The sequence below is a fragment of the Fomitiporia mediterranea genome (assembly GCF_000271605.1).
Source record: "Fomitiporia mediterranea MF3/22 unplaced genomic scaffold FOMMEscaffold_10, whole genome shotgun sequence".
NCBI lineage: Eukaryota > Fungi > Basidiomycota > Agaricomycetes > Hymenochaetales > Hymenochaetaceae > Fomitiporia > Fomitiporia mediterranea.
Window position 1 is genome coordinate 316,608 of NW_006760395.1, and position 13,846 is coordinate 330,453.

Below are 13,846 nucleotides of genomic sequence, written 5' to 3' on the forward strand. Positions count from 1 at the left end.
TGTGTGTCACTCTTCTCACTGATTAGGAAACGCTCATTTGTGCCACCGCCCGCCCCAAACCTGCCCAATATATCTTCTTGAAAAAAAAAATCGTGCATAGACGGTGCTTGTATCAATATAGTTGCACGATTGAGCTCAGAAATCTAGGTATAACTTAAGACACAGGCCTCAAAGTAATGAAACTTTGAGAGAATTGTGCACGGTTGAAATTCTTTAAGTGAGTACTTTCCTTCCCCCATAAGTAAGCGTTTCTGACTTCTTTAACTGTAAGCTCATTTTAATTCTAGAATTCGGTATTTCACAAAGTAAGTATATATAATATACGTATTAAAATTAGATATATCTACAAGTATATCATTTGTTGCACAAAAGCGGCTTTTAAAATTGACAGGATAAATAGGGTGAGTGCTTCTGGGCGAAACATCTTATATTTGTGGTAACAAAGCCCGTGAGAAAAACTCAAGGCAGCAACCAGTAGCGCGGTGGATAACTAGCCGCGTCTCCGCCAGGTACCTTCTTCGTGCTCTTACCAAACCGCACATTTGCATTTGCATCGCCTAATAGACTAGATCATATGGCTTCAGACTTGAGAGCTCCAGAGAGGTATGTCTGTTTCCTATAATTCTCTCGCAGGCGGTGAGCTTACCCGTCAACGTCTAGACCATCAGTGAAGGTCACATATACCAAGAAGGTGAATCTTCACCACTTTGCACGACGGAAAATATATGTGGATGCAGATGCTGACTTCCGTTTATGAAGAGGAGACCGAGTGGGAATGACGCAGCTGCGGAGTAAGTTACGCATATTCTAGTTGCGCATATTTCGTTCGTGCTCTAAGTTAAGGTGTCTGACCGGCATTGTACAGAGAATCAGAAGCGTCTGCTACCGAGGCAGAATCGACCAAGGCTCCAGGTGGACTCAACGTGAGTGTCAGGCCGCTTCCATGTAATGTACACCAGCTGACATTCTCTCTCGCAGGCTGTAGTAGACATTCCAGGCAAGAAGTCCGGCAAGCACATCGGACCACTAAAGTATGCAACGGAGGCGAATCACTAGCATTTGCAATATTCGTACTTATTATCTTCAACCGTTCAGCCTCCCTGGTCCGGAACCGCGTGCGGGTTCGAAGGGGAAACTTAATGAGAATGACTCCTCGCCTCGCGCTCCGAGAACACCAGGCAAAAACCCCAAACCACCATCGACTCTTAGCGCCAAACTTTCACTCGCTTCAAAGTGCGTCCTACACTGCGAAATTTTTAATAATCAGCCTGACTTGCGACATTCAGACACGGGTTCACAGCGCCAGATGCGGACATCAAGGCGTTACCTTCTACGCCTGACTTGTCCGACAAGGAGGGCTCCTCTCGAGCGACACGCACAACAGAAGCCGAGCGACGCGCCTACTTGGAGTCCCAACCTGATGTCGCGGAGCTGGAGCCACATCGTGTACTGTGCCGATGTTGTAACAAGTGGCTTAAGTTGAGCACAACGCAGAAGTATGCACTTGCGCCATGGAAGCTGCACAAGAAATCCTGCACTGCTGAGTACGATTATCTCCTTTCTCCGGGATCACTTGCTAATAGGATATCACAGAAAACCGAGCAGTAAAGGCTCCCGTCGGAGCATGGACTTTGAGGGTTCCCTCCTAGCAAGTGGCGCAGAAGACGACGATGCGTCATCTATCGCCCCGTCCATATCTGCGTCTGAAATGACCCGTGCCTCCGCAGCGGGTCACCGCCTTTCGGCAGCGGAACGTCAGCGTATATTAGAGGAGGATGAACTATCTGGCGAAGTGCGCCCTGACACTATATATTGCTCAGGTTGTGCAAAATGGGTCAAACTCGCGACTCGTTCGACATACCAACTCAAGAATTGGATAACGCATGTACAACGTGTACATGGACAAAGTGGGGAAAACCCAGGAATGGGCGGTGGAGTGGGTGCACCTAGTAGCCGCGTCCGGGAGGCGGAGAGGAAGTTACAGCTTGTAAACGACGCTCTGGCGCGAGATTTCACTCCGTCAAGGGTGACTTGTAAAGTGTGCGCCACTGACGTACCGCTTAGCGATACAGTACCATATCAGTTAGACAACTGGCTAGCGCACAAGTCGGTCTGTCCCGCGTAGGTCTTTTAACTTCCCGTGCATGATATTTCCTAATAGCACCCTCCTTCAGACGCACCTCCGCCGTCGACTCGCCCACCGCGACACGCTCGGCCGATTTAAATGGCGATTCCAGACCAGATTCTGTGCCTGAAATTTCGAATGCTTCTTTGATTTCAAGTAAGAGCTCCGCGGCGCGCGCACCGCCATCCAGGGCGTCCACAGACGCAACATGCGTTGCAGTGGATAGCGGTTCAGGCATTGCTTCTGTTTCTTCCTCGCTGGCCGTTGGTCGAAAACGCGGACGTGAGGAGGACGAGAACGAGGAAGGGGGAACAGATGCCGTTCGTGCACGGACTGCGTCTTATATCACCCCAGATATAAAGCCGTCTGGGCCATGGGGTTGGTTGAAGTTGCCGTGGGAGACGTTCAAGAGAGGCTTTGCAGAGGGCCTCGGGGTAGGCCGGGGGGAAGACTCGAAGACGGAGAAGCAAGAGGAAAAATAAAATACTTCCCTGAACTCTGTATTCGTTATGGCCTGTTGAAGTGCGGGATGCCTGTCAGCGTTTAGTAGCTAGTAGACGCATTGTACTGCTGACTCTTGTAGGCGTATTGATTTGAGAGGTAATATATCAATTTGGGACTATCGGCTGTACATGAGGCGGGAGTGTGCTTTAAGATGAATTCTGCCAGAAGCCCGGCACGTCGCCCAAAGAAGGACGGCGAAGTGTCCCATTATCACTTGCCCCTCGCCCCGAGTCCATGACTTTCGCACATCGTCTCCTATATAAACCTCCAGATGCCTGCGCTCCCCCCTTCTTCTTTCTCTTCCAAGGCCGCGCCTTTGTGAGTTCCCCCTCTCGCTCATCAGCCTTACGGCCGTGCGAGTCTAGCGTGCAGTGCTGATTCGACGGATTTGTACTACCCAAAGACCGGAAGCAGAACCTGACCGCGGGATACGAGCCCAGCGTGTCGACTACGTGCGTCTATCTCTGCCTGCTTTGTTTGAAATTATACTGGGGGTGGCTGTTTGGCTCGGCTATGTCCCCCTCCCAAACAAGTGTAATTGCTCCGCTGAGCCTTTCTTTCTCCGCTCCCCCCTCCACCCCCTCCCTCCTTCCCCTCATCTCGTCTGGCAAGCGTTGCCGCATAGTCCAGCAGCTCTGACCCCGACGCGATTTTCGTAGAGAGCGTTAGCCGGCGGAAGGCCGACAAGGTCCACTTTGAGGTGAGTGTCCTTTTCTGCCGCCAACGAACATGCGCCCGCATCGTTCTCGCCTCCCCCCCTGTTTCCCTGCGTCCCCCCTCTCACAAACTCCCCCCTTTCGACGCGATGAGACTTGGAATACAACGACAGCCGCTGACTTGCCGAATAGTGACAAGAGGGAAGCCGTTGGCGATACGATGGGTACGATTACGACCGCACAGACCAAGTGGGTTCCCCCCTCTCCGTTCTCCCACACTCCCTAGCTCAAACCTTGTCTATACAGCGCGGAGAGTCGCGCAAAAGCGCATGCAGCGCGTACGGCATCGCGAGAGCAACGTTTAAGGTCCCACCCGCATGCCGAAGTATTAGGACCAGAACTCGTCTCTTGCAAGTTATGTGGTGCGTCGTGCTCAACCTCGGTCCTCCACCCCCTCCTCCAGTGCTCAACCCCAACCCAGGCCAGTTAATTAAATTATCGACGAAAAGCATGTGGGATGGATTCCATTGGCAGAAACATATTGAGTGAGGCTTTACCGAAATTATCCTGAACAATCTTAGAAGATAACACAACATCTTGAACACATTTCTTTCAAACACAACAGGCGCTGCGTACGTCGAGCCCCTGCTGCCCGTGAGCAACGCGTCATTCGGGCTGCGGAGCGTGTCCGTGATCTTATTGTCCTATTACTAAGCCTTCACCAAATCACTCACTCCTCGTCACAGAAAAAACGGTCGAAAATAGCAAAGGATGACGATCAAGAGTCTGAGAAGCGTGCTACACTCACGATTCGTTTGCGTACAAAGGGACCTGCTGAATCGTCTCCCAACCCCAGCTCAGCGTCTGACTCCGTGCAAGTTAAAGAAGAAACCCCCGAAAGGGATATTGACATACATGCACCCTCCTCATCTCACTCACGCTCTTCGCCTTTACCCGAGACGCCCCCGCCACCCTCTGCGGCCCCACCAAGACCAGAGTCGAACATCGTAATGGAGGATTATTATCGTCGATCACGTCGTCGAGGGACACGAGAGTTGAGTCCGTTTACGCTTGAAGCTGCTAGTGCATGGACGTGGAGTCAAGTGAAAGAACCTGTATGGGTTGTTGCTAGCTACCCGGCGTCGGAATCGCAGGACAGCGAAAACTCGCCTAATGCAGAAAGGGGCGGAGAAACGAGTCGTGCTACGCTGGAAACCTATGCTAGTGATAAGTGGAGCAAAGCGCCGTCCTCAGCTGCCTACACCACGCGCGAAATCGGGTTTTCAATCAGGAAAGACGCGTCATGAACCAATCGCGCTTTCGAAAATTTCTTGCTCTCGTCACGGCGTATTCTCGCTTGATCGTCTCGCGATATGCTATCAGCTCTTGTCTCGCTATTCCTCTGCTTTCCGTTTCTCGAATTCGTTCAAGTCAATTTCTTTTTGCTCTGTACATCGGCTTTCATCACGCTTCAATTAAGCATTCCATTCCATCTGTACCATTATCAATGTCTATATCTTCTATGTCTCGCATACGTAACCGAAGTTCGCAATATTTCTATGTTATGGCGCATCGACGATTTACCTTTTCCTTTCTTTCCCGCCATTTCCATGGACTTCATGTTTGTAATGTTCTTTTTTTCGCCCGCTATTGGTGTCATGTTACTGTTTCTTGTACTTCGCGGTACCGATGAATGAATTATCTGGCTTGCATCTTATGTTTAAATATGTGTGCATCAAGTTTTCCCAATTAGTCTATTATGGCTCCCGTGATCATTCATTGAGGATCATGTCGAGGAGATGATTGCAAGAACCGGACCAAAGACGTTCGCTTCTGTGTATTTGAGACGATTCTTATTCTGCTACAGCGGCTGCACCTGAGAAACAGGAGTCCACCCATTTTGCGCCATGTATTTTGCGCCAATATCATAGGACACTTCTTCCGTAAAAGTAAGGAGCTGCCTGACATATCCACCTGTATGGAACCATACGGGCCTAGGGCTTAGGCTCATTGGGCGAGAGTCTGTACACTCAAGGAACTGGGGGTGAATGTAGCGTCGTAGAGTACTTCACCAATATGACAATGAACTAGGAAACGCCTAGACTGCAAGTGGACAAAGAACAAGCGGCGAACTACCGTTCAATTTCTTATTTGGGCCGAGATGAAGACACGAGTCGCGGAGCTTTCGTATTGGTCACTTTTCTGCTCTAGAACACTCGCTTCCAGCCTGGTTCTGATTGGTAAATGATATGGTCCTAAGGTCTGGAACTACCAATCTCATTCAGTGCTCTTATCGCCTCCAATCGAAGCTAGGTAATGCAACATACACCCGGGATTCCTTCGGGTTCACTTTGTTCCCTCGTCTATATAGATGCTGAGAAGGTTTCGCAAACATGCTGTGGTGTACTGAGAGCTATTCCAATGTGCTGAGTTCCTAACGGGCATTGGCAAGCACCACACTGTGCAAAATGCAAAGTATCCGAAGCTAAGTTCTTCCCTCTTCAGAACCACTTCCAGCAAGCCATATGATCCGTCTCATGTTCAGAAGTTCCGGAGGAGCTTTGCAAAGCAAAGTAATGGCCGGCATTGGGTCGCCAGAGGATCCGTCCAAGTGCACCTCAGCGATACTCCAGTCGCCTGAGGAGAAGAGAGAACTTAGGGGTAAGACATTCGCTAGATTGGAGTAACCATTGGGATAGCATTTACCAAGGAGCATGGAAGAGAAAATACATCCGTAATTCCAATTGCAATGGATGAGGTTAATCTTTGACACCGGAAGCAAACTTACGTTTAGGCGGAGTCATAAACTTTGGCACGTTGCACGTGAACCTAGCACGTGACCACACACTACCTTTTACTGGCCCACCATTGATATAAAACGATGTGATTCCACCGTTTGATACCAGACTTACCCACCGACGACTTGGTATTCATGCATTGAATTAATCAAGGGACCCAAGCAGGTCCCCCCAGGTGGTGCATTGATGTTCATGGTCTAATGAGAGTTGGCCCATCGGGTCATCGATGTTCCACAGAACCCCACCGTTTTAGCTTTGTATGTGCTATACTCTATAGGTAGCGTACCGCCTTCATTATGAACATCGTTTCATTTATGGATTCGTGTATTATCACACATGGGTACTTCCTTTCATCCGTCTTATGGATTTGCCAATTGGTTGGAGATATATGCCATTTAGACCCGTCGGGATGGTGCACTCTTTATGTCCGCTTACTCCTGGGAGACGAGGCTACGGGTTAATTGAGACGTCTTCTACTCGCATATATACTGTCAATGGTGACTGTATGAGCCCTTTTGGCTGATTATTTCTTTCTGTGTATTGCTATTACGCCTGGCAAGGGATCGCATTGGGAAATATTATTCCCACGATCGCTGGCTTTCCTAATCTGGCAGGCCGCAGTAGCGGTGCTTCAACACACCACTCTTCACGTTGACCACGGCCCTGTCCCCGACGAAGCACGACTCGATGCCGTTATGCGCTTGCACCCCGGATCTCACGATCTATATCAAAGAACCCGCACTCATCTCCTCGGTGTCACTGTGCATTGCAGCATTACAAGGACAAGGCTCGTCTGGACGGGGCACAGCGCCTGAGGTGCCTCTTCATGCTACAAATTACAGGGACAGAATCATCCAGTCGGGCCTCATCTCCGTCTCCAGGGGTAGTTATAGACAAGGTTACGGAAGTATACAGTGGGTTTGCATTATAAGCTACTTCTGTCCTCGCGGGGAGAAGCTTAACCTTGTGCTGACGAGGCTAGGGGCTCGTCATTTTACCGGATTTTTCTTGTACCGCGTTATTCTTGTTCCATGCACACTGTCAGATCTCCACTGCAAATCCGTCTTCCATACACCTGCAGCACTGACTTTCAGCCAGGCAACCTCCTGTAAGTGCACCTGAACAAGAAACTTGGACAGCTGGCTTCCAAGCAGTGTCCAAGCTGATGCTGGGAAACAGTGTGCGCTTTGCGGTACTGTCCCGCCGCATTCCGACCATCGGTTCAAAGTTCACAACTACTACGATGATGAGCATGCGGTCGCAAGTCGTCAACAGCAGATATCTCATCCAGTCTAATTCCTCTCTTGAATGCTTCTATCCTTGGATATTGAGCGATGATTGGTGAAATACGAATGGGTTCTCACCACGGTTTCCACCTACCACTCGGACCTTGCCATGTCATTAACTGTGAGACATTATTGCGTACTGCAATCATCGTGCATGCAATGATCTTCGTTTCAAAAATAAGTGCAGATGGCGGGAAGGGACCTCACTACCGCCTCCTCGGTCAATGATTCGGATCGTATGCTCGGTATTAACCATCTCATACCTTTATTTCACGCGCAACTATGATTTACTGCTGCGTGGACGTCTACTCATATCGAGCTTGCATTTGACCTTCTGTAGTAATGGTCGTGTGCCAGTCCGACGTATCGCGTGTGCAATCCGTCTTAGATCATTCCTTTTGGCTGTTCGTTGTCGTCTTTCTCCGCCCCGTTTATTGGCATGCGCCTTCTTTCGAGCTATATCTGGTTCGAGGCCAGACTGTCTGCAATTACTTGGAGTGAGCGCATTTATGCCAATATATGCGCGTGAAATCAGCAAAACTAACTCATCATCTTGGTTGACAATTCATTAAATTCGTCATAACAAGACTTACTTCTTCGCATAGATACACTATTATATTATCGCTGCAGTCCTTGTTGGGGAAGCTGCTCAAGGTCCACCGCATACAATGCAGAATTAATTTGCGGTTCCTGAAGATCAATGTCATAAAGTTACAATACGACACACTTGCAGCTTATGATTATTTTAGTGCGACCCTCAATCAATACCATTTGTTTCTTCATTTTAGATACAAGATGGGATCAATCTATCTGATCTAGCCGCACCAGCTCTTTTGACATGTTGTACGTTCCTCAAAATTCATCATGTAAAGCGGATTGAGGTTCATCCAATGGATCTCTAGCTCTAGCTCTGTCCGACAGGGTGGGTATATATCCTTTGTAGGATCCCGGCAGTGTCCGATGGCAAGACAACATTGATTTCACCGGAGTGGTCCCAAGTTGTTCCATAGGGGCTATCTCCGTACACACGCTTATAAATCCCCACCTTTGATCTTAACTGCGATGATATTTCGTAGCCGCAATAGCTATGCATTCAGATTCTGCACCCCGTGCCGCGAGCGCATAATACACTATAAGCGTCGGTTTGTGATGCGACCAAGCTCGTTTGCACCTGTGCCTGCAATACGTTAAGCTAGGCGCTGATCCTTGCGGTCTTCTTAGCCTTTCTTTGTCCGCATCCTCTCGTACACGTTCGCCTCTAAGTAGAGCTCTCCTATCGGTGATAACGTTGACAAGAAGAACATTGCTTAGCCCTGACCATATCTCTTTAAGGGGCGAGTTCTTCCGAGTGGCGCTCATCACAAGTAGTTTAATCTCCCGTTGCACGCCTCGGTCAATTCTCAATCTCTAATTGACAGTGCAATGTGTTACGGAAACAACTGTTCTCGATCCGTGTGGTCGCACTCACACAAGTCACCCAAGATCAGATGCAGTTCAGTTCTCAAACTGGCTCTCTCTCAGGGTCGGCTAACATTCCGCAATGGCAGACCGCTCGCCGCATAGATGCTTTATTCTTGGACTCCGAGCATCTCACGTCACAAGCGCGCCGACGCGTAATATTAATCGAAACCGCTCCGGTACGTGCAGCACTTGGTACAAAAGGCGGACGTGTTTCGTATCCCATCTTCAAGCTCTACTCTTCTCCAAGTTGACGTTGAACGCCAAACTCGTCCTTCTCCACTGCTATCACGTTGTTCGGGCTGTCTTGTCTTCAAAGTGCCATCTATGCATCCTCTATGGGCTACAGTGGCTCTTGTCTCTGTTGCGACGTCTGGTTTTGCCCTCGCTCAGAGAGCCCCACAGAATTATATCGTCGCTAATGCGAACCTTGCGCCGGATGGATTCAACCGCTCGTGTGTTCTTCCTGTTATCTTGCGAGCCGAGCATCCGAAGTCAATTCCTTCCTTCTGACAGGACTGTAGTCATGAATGGACAGTTTCCGGGACCTCTGATTTCTGCTAACGCTCCGAACGCACACTTTCAGGTGCCTTCCATAAAGTCACTCAACCTATTTAAAGACCGTCACTGACTTCGATGCGCATGGATCGCCCAGCTCAATATAACGGATCTGCTCACCGATCCGACTATGCGTCGAGCATTAACCATCGTCCGTACTTCCTTTCAATGTTTCTCGGCTGCGTTACCTCATGCTGACGTATTGTACAGCATTGGCACGGTATTTTCCAGGTATGGAGATATGTCAGATTATACGAAATGTTGTTAATCATGAGTTTGATAGCCGCATCAAAATCAGTACGACGGGGTAAGTAGTTTCATTTCTACTTGCTTTCAGTATCATTAACGTTGCTATATGGGGATCGTATAGGTCGCATTCGTCACGCAGTGCCCCATTGTTCCCGAGCATTCATTCTTGTGAGTCTTGGCCCCGCATCCTCTGCAGATGGCGAGCCGCTCGAGCCGAACACGCTCATGCCTCGTTTTCAGATATGACTTCATTGTGCCGAATCAGACTGGAAGTTAGTGCGTCTTTTTCATCCACACTTTGCAAATTACTTATTCAATTCTTTAGCATATTGGTGGCAAGTAGGACGCGCTTTGTGAACGATCCAACAAGCTCACGCAGCTCTTCAGGCATAGTCATTATTCCACTCAGTACTGCGACGGTCTACGGTATGCAAATATTTCGTTCTACTCTCTTCCAGTAATTCTGTTGCTCACTATTCTTTATTGAACTTCAGAGGTCCATTTGTCATTTATGGTAAGCTGACTACTATATTAGCAAAGTGAAAATTTACAAATGCATATCATAGATCCTCATGACCCCTTAAAATACCTCTACGACATCGACGATGGTAATGTGTCTTTTTCGCTTATACTCATTCCGTCGCAACTCATCGCCTGTCAACAGAATCTACCGTCATTACAATAGGAGATTGGTATCGTCAAGTCTCAACCGCCGTATTTCCGTAAGATGCTCTGCCCTTTAAAGTTGATACTGATCATATATCGACTCAACTTATTGATCGTTCAGAAATCCACAGAAAAACCCGCCGTAAGTCATCTAACTATTTCCCGATGTTCCTGCGTGCAAGCTTAATACTGATACTGCACGATACATTTGTCCAGAACGCCTGATTCAACTGTCATAAATGGTCTGGGGCGCTCGGCTAGCGATATCGGTGCTGGTACTCCCAGTCCACTAGCAGTCGTTCGTGCACAGCCAGGCAAGAGGAACGTCTTGTCTTTCGCTAAGGGGACTTAAAAAAATAACTGATGCAAATTTATTACAGGCATCGTTTACGAATAGTTAGCATCAGCTGTTTGCCAGGGTGAGTGCATAGCGTGATATCTCGTCGCCCGTTTCGAAGTTTTGAGAGGCCACCCGCAGATATCTTTTCTCCATTGACCAGCATAACCTAACGGTGATTGAGACTGATGGTGTCGAGACACAGCCGTACACTGTTGATTCAATCCAAATTGAAGCCGGTGAGTAGCCACAACACATTCGAGGTGAAGTTAGCTCAATGTGATTTCAGGACAACGCTATTCTGCAATTGTGAGTTAAGTCGTGCGTTCATGGAAACAACATAGGTTAACAAGCGCACGGACAGCTTACCGCCGACAAACCTGTGGGGAACTATTGTGAGTATAGCCAAATATTATTTTCCCTACCATTCAAGTGTTCAACCGCATATAGGGATTCGCTCTATCCCGGTTCGAGGAGACGGAAACGCGACAACAGTTGGAGGTCCGTATCAGTCGTACTCTGCGTGCGCGCCACCGATAGATTATCTTTCAGGGGTCAATTCCGCCATTCTCCGTTATGACGGAGCGCCCGACGAAGAGCCAAACTCTACTGCAGTTGCCAACCCAGTTCAGCTGAACGAGGCGAACGTCCACGTAAGATCATTTATCCCCTGATAACTTTGATATTTTCTTATTATCATCTTTGTCCAGCCACTCATCAACCCCGGCGCTGTTCGTACCATTATCCCTCGTTTCACCATGAATGTAACTCATGCCTCTTGCAAATAATAATAGCCTGGGCAGCCATTTCCTGGCGGCGCAGACGTCAATATCGAGATGTTCATCAATAAGGTACGCATTCCTTTGTCTACGGCCGTTCCGTATTCAATCAGTTCAATGTGTGTTTACTTTGTCTCATTTCTATTTTAGGACCCGGTCTCTCAAAACTTTACTATCAATAATGTAGCATTTACGGTGAATTATATTCGTAGACTCTGTATATACCCGCTCATTTAACATCAACAGCCTCCTTCCGTGCCTGTTTTATTGCAAATTCTCAGTGGTTCCGTTAACCCCGGAAGCATTATGCCAAATGGTTTGTACAGTCTGTGTATTATTATCACGGTCTAACCTAAAACGACGCTTATTTTCAGGTTCGGTGTATAGCCTTCCACCGAACAAAGTTATCGAGGTAATAATGGTGCCCTTTTCCCATTTGTCAACCTGAGCTTATTCATTTTGCATCTCAGATCTCATTCCCTGGCGCATTTCCTGTACAGTCACTTCTATTCCAATACCTTTTGCCCCGCTAACTCCGAATGTTCCTGTACGCTACTATCACGGAATAGCATCCGGTTGGTCCTTTCTTCGAATGACTCCTGTAACAAAATAACTCATAAACACATGCCACTTTCCGACAGATGCATTTACATGGTCATAACTTCGACGTCGTTCGAGTAGCAGGCAGCTCCGAATACAACTACGTGAATCCTATCCGCAGAGATGTTGTAGGAGTTGGCAATACGGGCGACAACGTGACTTTCCGTTTCGTAACAGATAATCCTGGTCCTTGGTTCCTCCATTGTCATATTGATTGGCATCTGGACGCGTGAGTACCACCTTTCCCAAATAGGATAATATCCATCTTATTGGCTTTTCCAGAGGCCTTGCTGCTGTGTTTGCGGAGGATGCCCCAGATACTGCCGCTGCGGATCCAGTGGGCTGTATGTCTTCCCGCTTATACTCATTGCTAAACTTTATTCACGAGAGCTCGCAGCGCAATGGCAAAATCTTTGCCCATTATATAGTCAACTGGATCCAGACGCCGATCTTCCTGGTTTCTGATTAGACAAAGGACATGTTTGAATTTCTTATAAGTATTATGTACCCGAATGGACAGACGAGGCTTCTAAACGATCGAAATATTTACTCAGTGTGGATCTTGCATGACAGGGTAAAGGCAACTTGACTTCCATGTTCTTCAAGCAAACATTCTTTATGCTTAGTGAGCACAAAGTAAGAGGTTGTTAACAAGTAAAAAGGTAGTAAGCTACATTAGTGTAAAGCATGATTTTACATTCTTGCCTAATGCAACAGTGTAACACATAGTTTATTTATATTGACTTCCCTGAAGAGAATGTTTTAAATTCAAACAGGGCAAGGAAATGGTAGCCTTACTTATGCCTAGTTGTCTAGTCACAATAACTACTGTTGGCAGTGACAAGGAATTACTCAAATATTCTACAATCAGCTCTTCTACTCTTTTGATCACTTGTATGTAGTCTACATGTATGAACAGTGTGGGCAGACTAGTAAGATTATTGATATTGTCAATAATGGGCTTCCAGCAAAAATGACACCATCTTGAATAGTAGTACATTCTTCTCCAGGTACTCCTGGGCTGGTAACAGGTTTGCCCCCAAACTGTTGTACTATCTTTTTCAAAAGGTCATAGTAATAATCTGGCTCTTCAAGTGTATGTAAGGATTGTGTAATTATTAGCAGCATTTTTATCCTAACATACCTTCTACTTCAGAGGCTTCCTAGACTATAGTAAAGGGGTGTTTGGAAGGAACAACTTCTGCACATATAAATTAGTCAAATTTGCAAGGAACTGATCAAATCTGGTAGATGTTACAGTTCTCTACTCTTGTACCTTCAGTTCTGAGGGTTCTGCACCCTTCTGTACCAGAACTCAGGACTTCTGTCCCTCAGAGGCACTGTTTATGAACTATATACATACTGACTCTTGCTACTACCCTTCCTTACTTCATCATTCCATTCCTTTGACCACCCCTTCTTTCTTTGTTCCTTTATCTTTGACCTTTCTTTCTTTCATTCTTCATGGTTTATCATTCTTAGTGGCTCATACTCTCTGAGTACTCTTGTGTAGTTTAGTATATATAAGTGTACAAGATCAGACTGGTCCTATAGTCTTGATCTCATCTACTCTAGGTAGTCCTATACTCTTAGGCTCACTCTATATACTCTACTCTTGTCTCACTCTCTCTCTCTACCTGTTCTGTGAGTTCTGACTACATTCTAGTACTTGTGTTCTGTATTTCTGTTGTGTAGGATAGTTATAGCCTGGGTCCTCTTACTAAGCCTTTGGGTCCCCTCTACACTGTTACTGACATTAGATTAAGACTACCTATTACTACCCTACAACTCTCCTACATTTCAGGCATTAGTACTTACTGTTGTGTTGAT

General features: G+C 47.3%; 4 protein-coding genes across 4 annotated transcripts; 3 read left to right on the plus strand and 1 right to left on the minus strand.

Annotated features, from left to right (window-relative positions):
• Positions 1-574: 574 nt before the first annotated feature.
• Positions 575-4,933, plus strand: FOMMEDRAFT_170068 (uncharacterized protein; the record flags this gene model as incomplete). Its single annotated transcript, XM_007269730.1, has 17 exons — positions 575-603; positions 661-691; positions 760-791; positions 866-923; positions 979-1,031; positions 1,096-1,233; positions 1,287-1,544; positions 1,594-2,121; positions 2,175-2,559; positions 2,795-2,947; positions 2,995-3,081; positions 3,255-3,329; positions 3,478-3,534; positions 3,592-3,707; positions 3,767-3,830; positions 3,911-3,971; positions 4,032-4,933. The coding sequence occupies 13 exons, from the start codon at positions 575-577 to the stop codon at positions 3,478-3,480; spliced, it is 1,830 nt and encodes a 609-aa protein (XP_007269792.1). The 3' UTR covers positions 3,481-3,534; positions 3,592-3,707; positions 3,767-3,830; positions 3,911-3,971; positions 4,032-4,933.
• An 837-nt stretch (positions 4,934-5,770) lies between these two features.
• FOMMEDRAFT_159558 (uncharacterized protein) lies at positions 5,771-6,001 on the minus strand (the record flags this gene model as incomplete). The annotated part of the gene is made up of 2 exons (XM_007269731.1): positions 5,771-5,922; positions 5,992-6,001. 2 exons carry the CDS (start codon positions 5,999-6,001, stop codon positions 5,771-5,773), a joined length of 162 nt encoding a protein of 53 aa, XP_007269793.1.
• Positions 6,002-6,770: 769 nt separating this feature from the next.
• On the plus strand, positions 6,771-7,796 carry FOMMEDRAFT_170069 (uncharacterized protein; the record flags this gene model as incomplete). The annotated part of the gene is made up of 3 exons (XM_007269732.1): positions 6,771-6,899; positions 7,263-7,490; positions 7,552-7,796. Coding segments are annotated over exons 2-3 (255 nt in total), but the record flags the coding sequence as incomplete, so codon positions are not given.
• Positions 7,797-8,909: 1,113 nt separating this feature from the next.
• Fmlcc2 (Cu-oxidase-domain-containing protein) lies at positions 8,910-12,481 on the plus strand (the record flags this gene model as incomplete). Its single annotated transcript, XM_007269733.1, has 29 exons — positions 8,910-9,006; positions 9,078-9,282; positions 9,344-9,413; positions 9,483-9,536; positions 9,596-9,616; positions 9,669-9,692; positions 9,756-9,802; positions 9,875-9,910; positions 9,960-10,060; positions 10,131-10,148; positions 10,201-10,242; positions 10,299-10,356; positions 10,422-10,442; positions 10,517-10,630; positions 10,681-10,719; positions 10,779-10,876; positions 10,927-10,946; positions 11,002-11,032; positions 11,088-11,290; positions 11,348-11,368; positions 11,432-11,488; positions 11,567-11,611; positions 11,663-11,732; positions 11,791-11,828; positions 11,887-11,910; positions 11,986-11,991; positions 12,058-12,245; positions 12,299-12,360; positions 12,414-12,481. The coding sequence occupies 29 exons, from the start codon at positions 8,910-8,912 to the stop codon at positions 12,479-12,481; spliced, it is 1,878 nt and encodes a 625-aa protein (XP_007269795.1).
• Between the last annotated feature and the right edge of the window lie 1,365 nt (positions 12,482-13,846).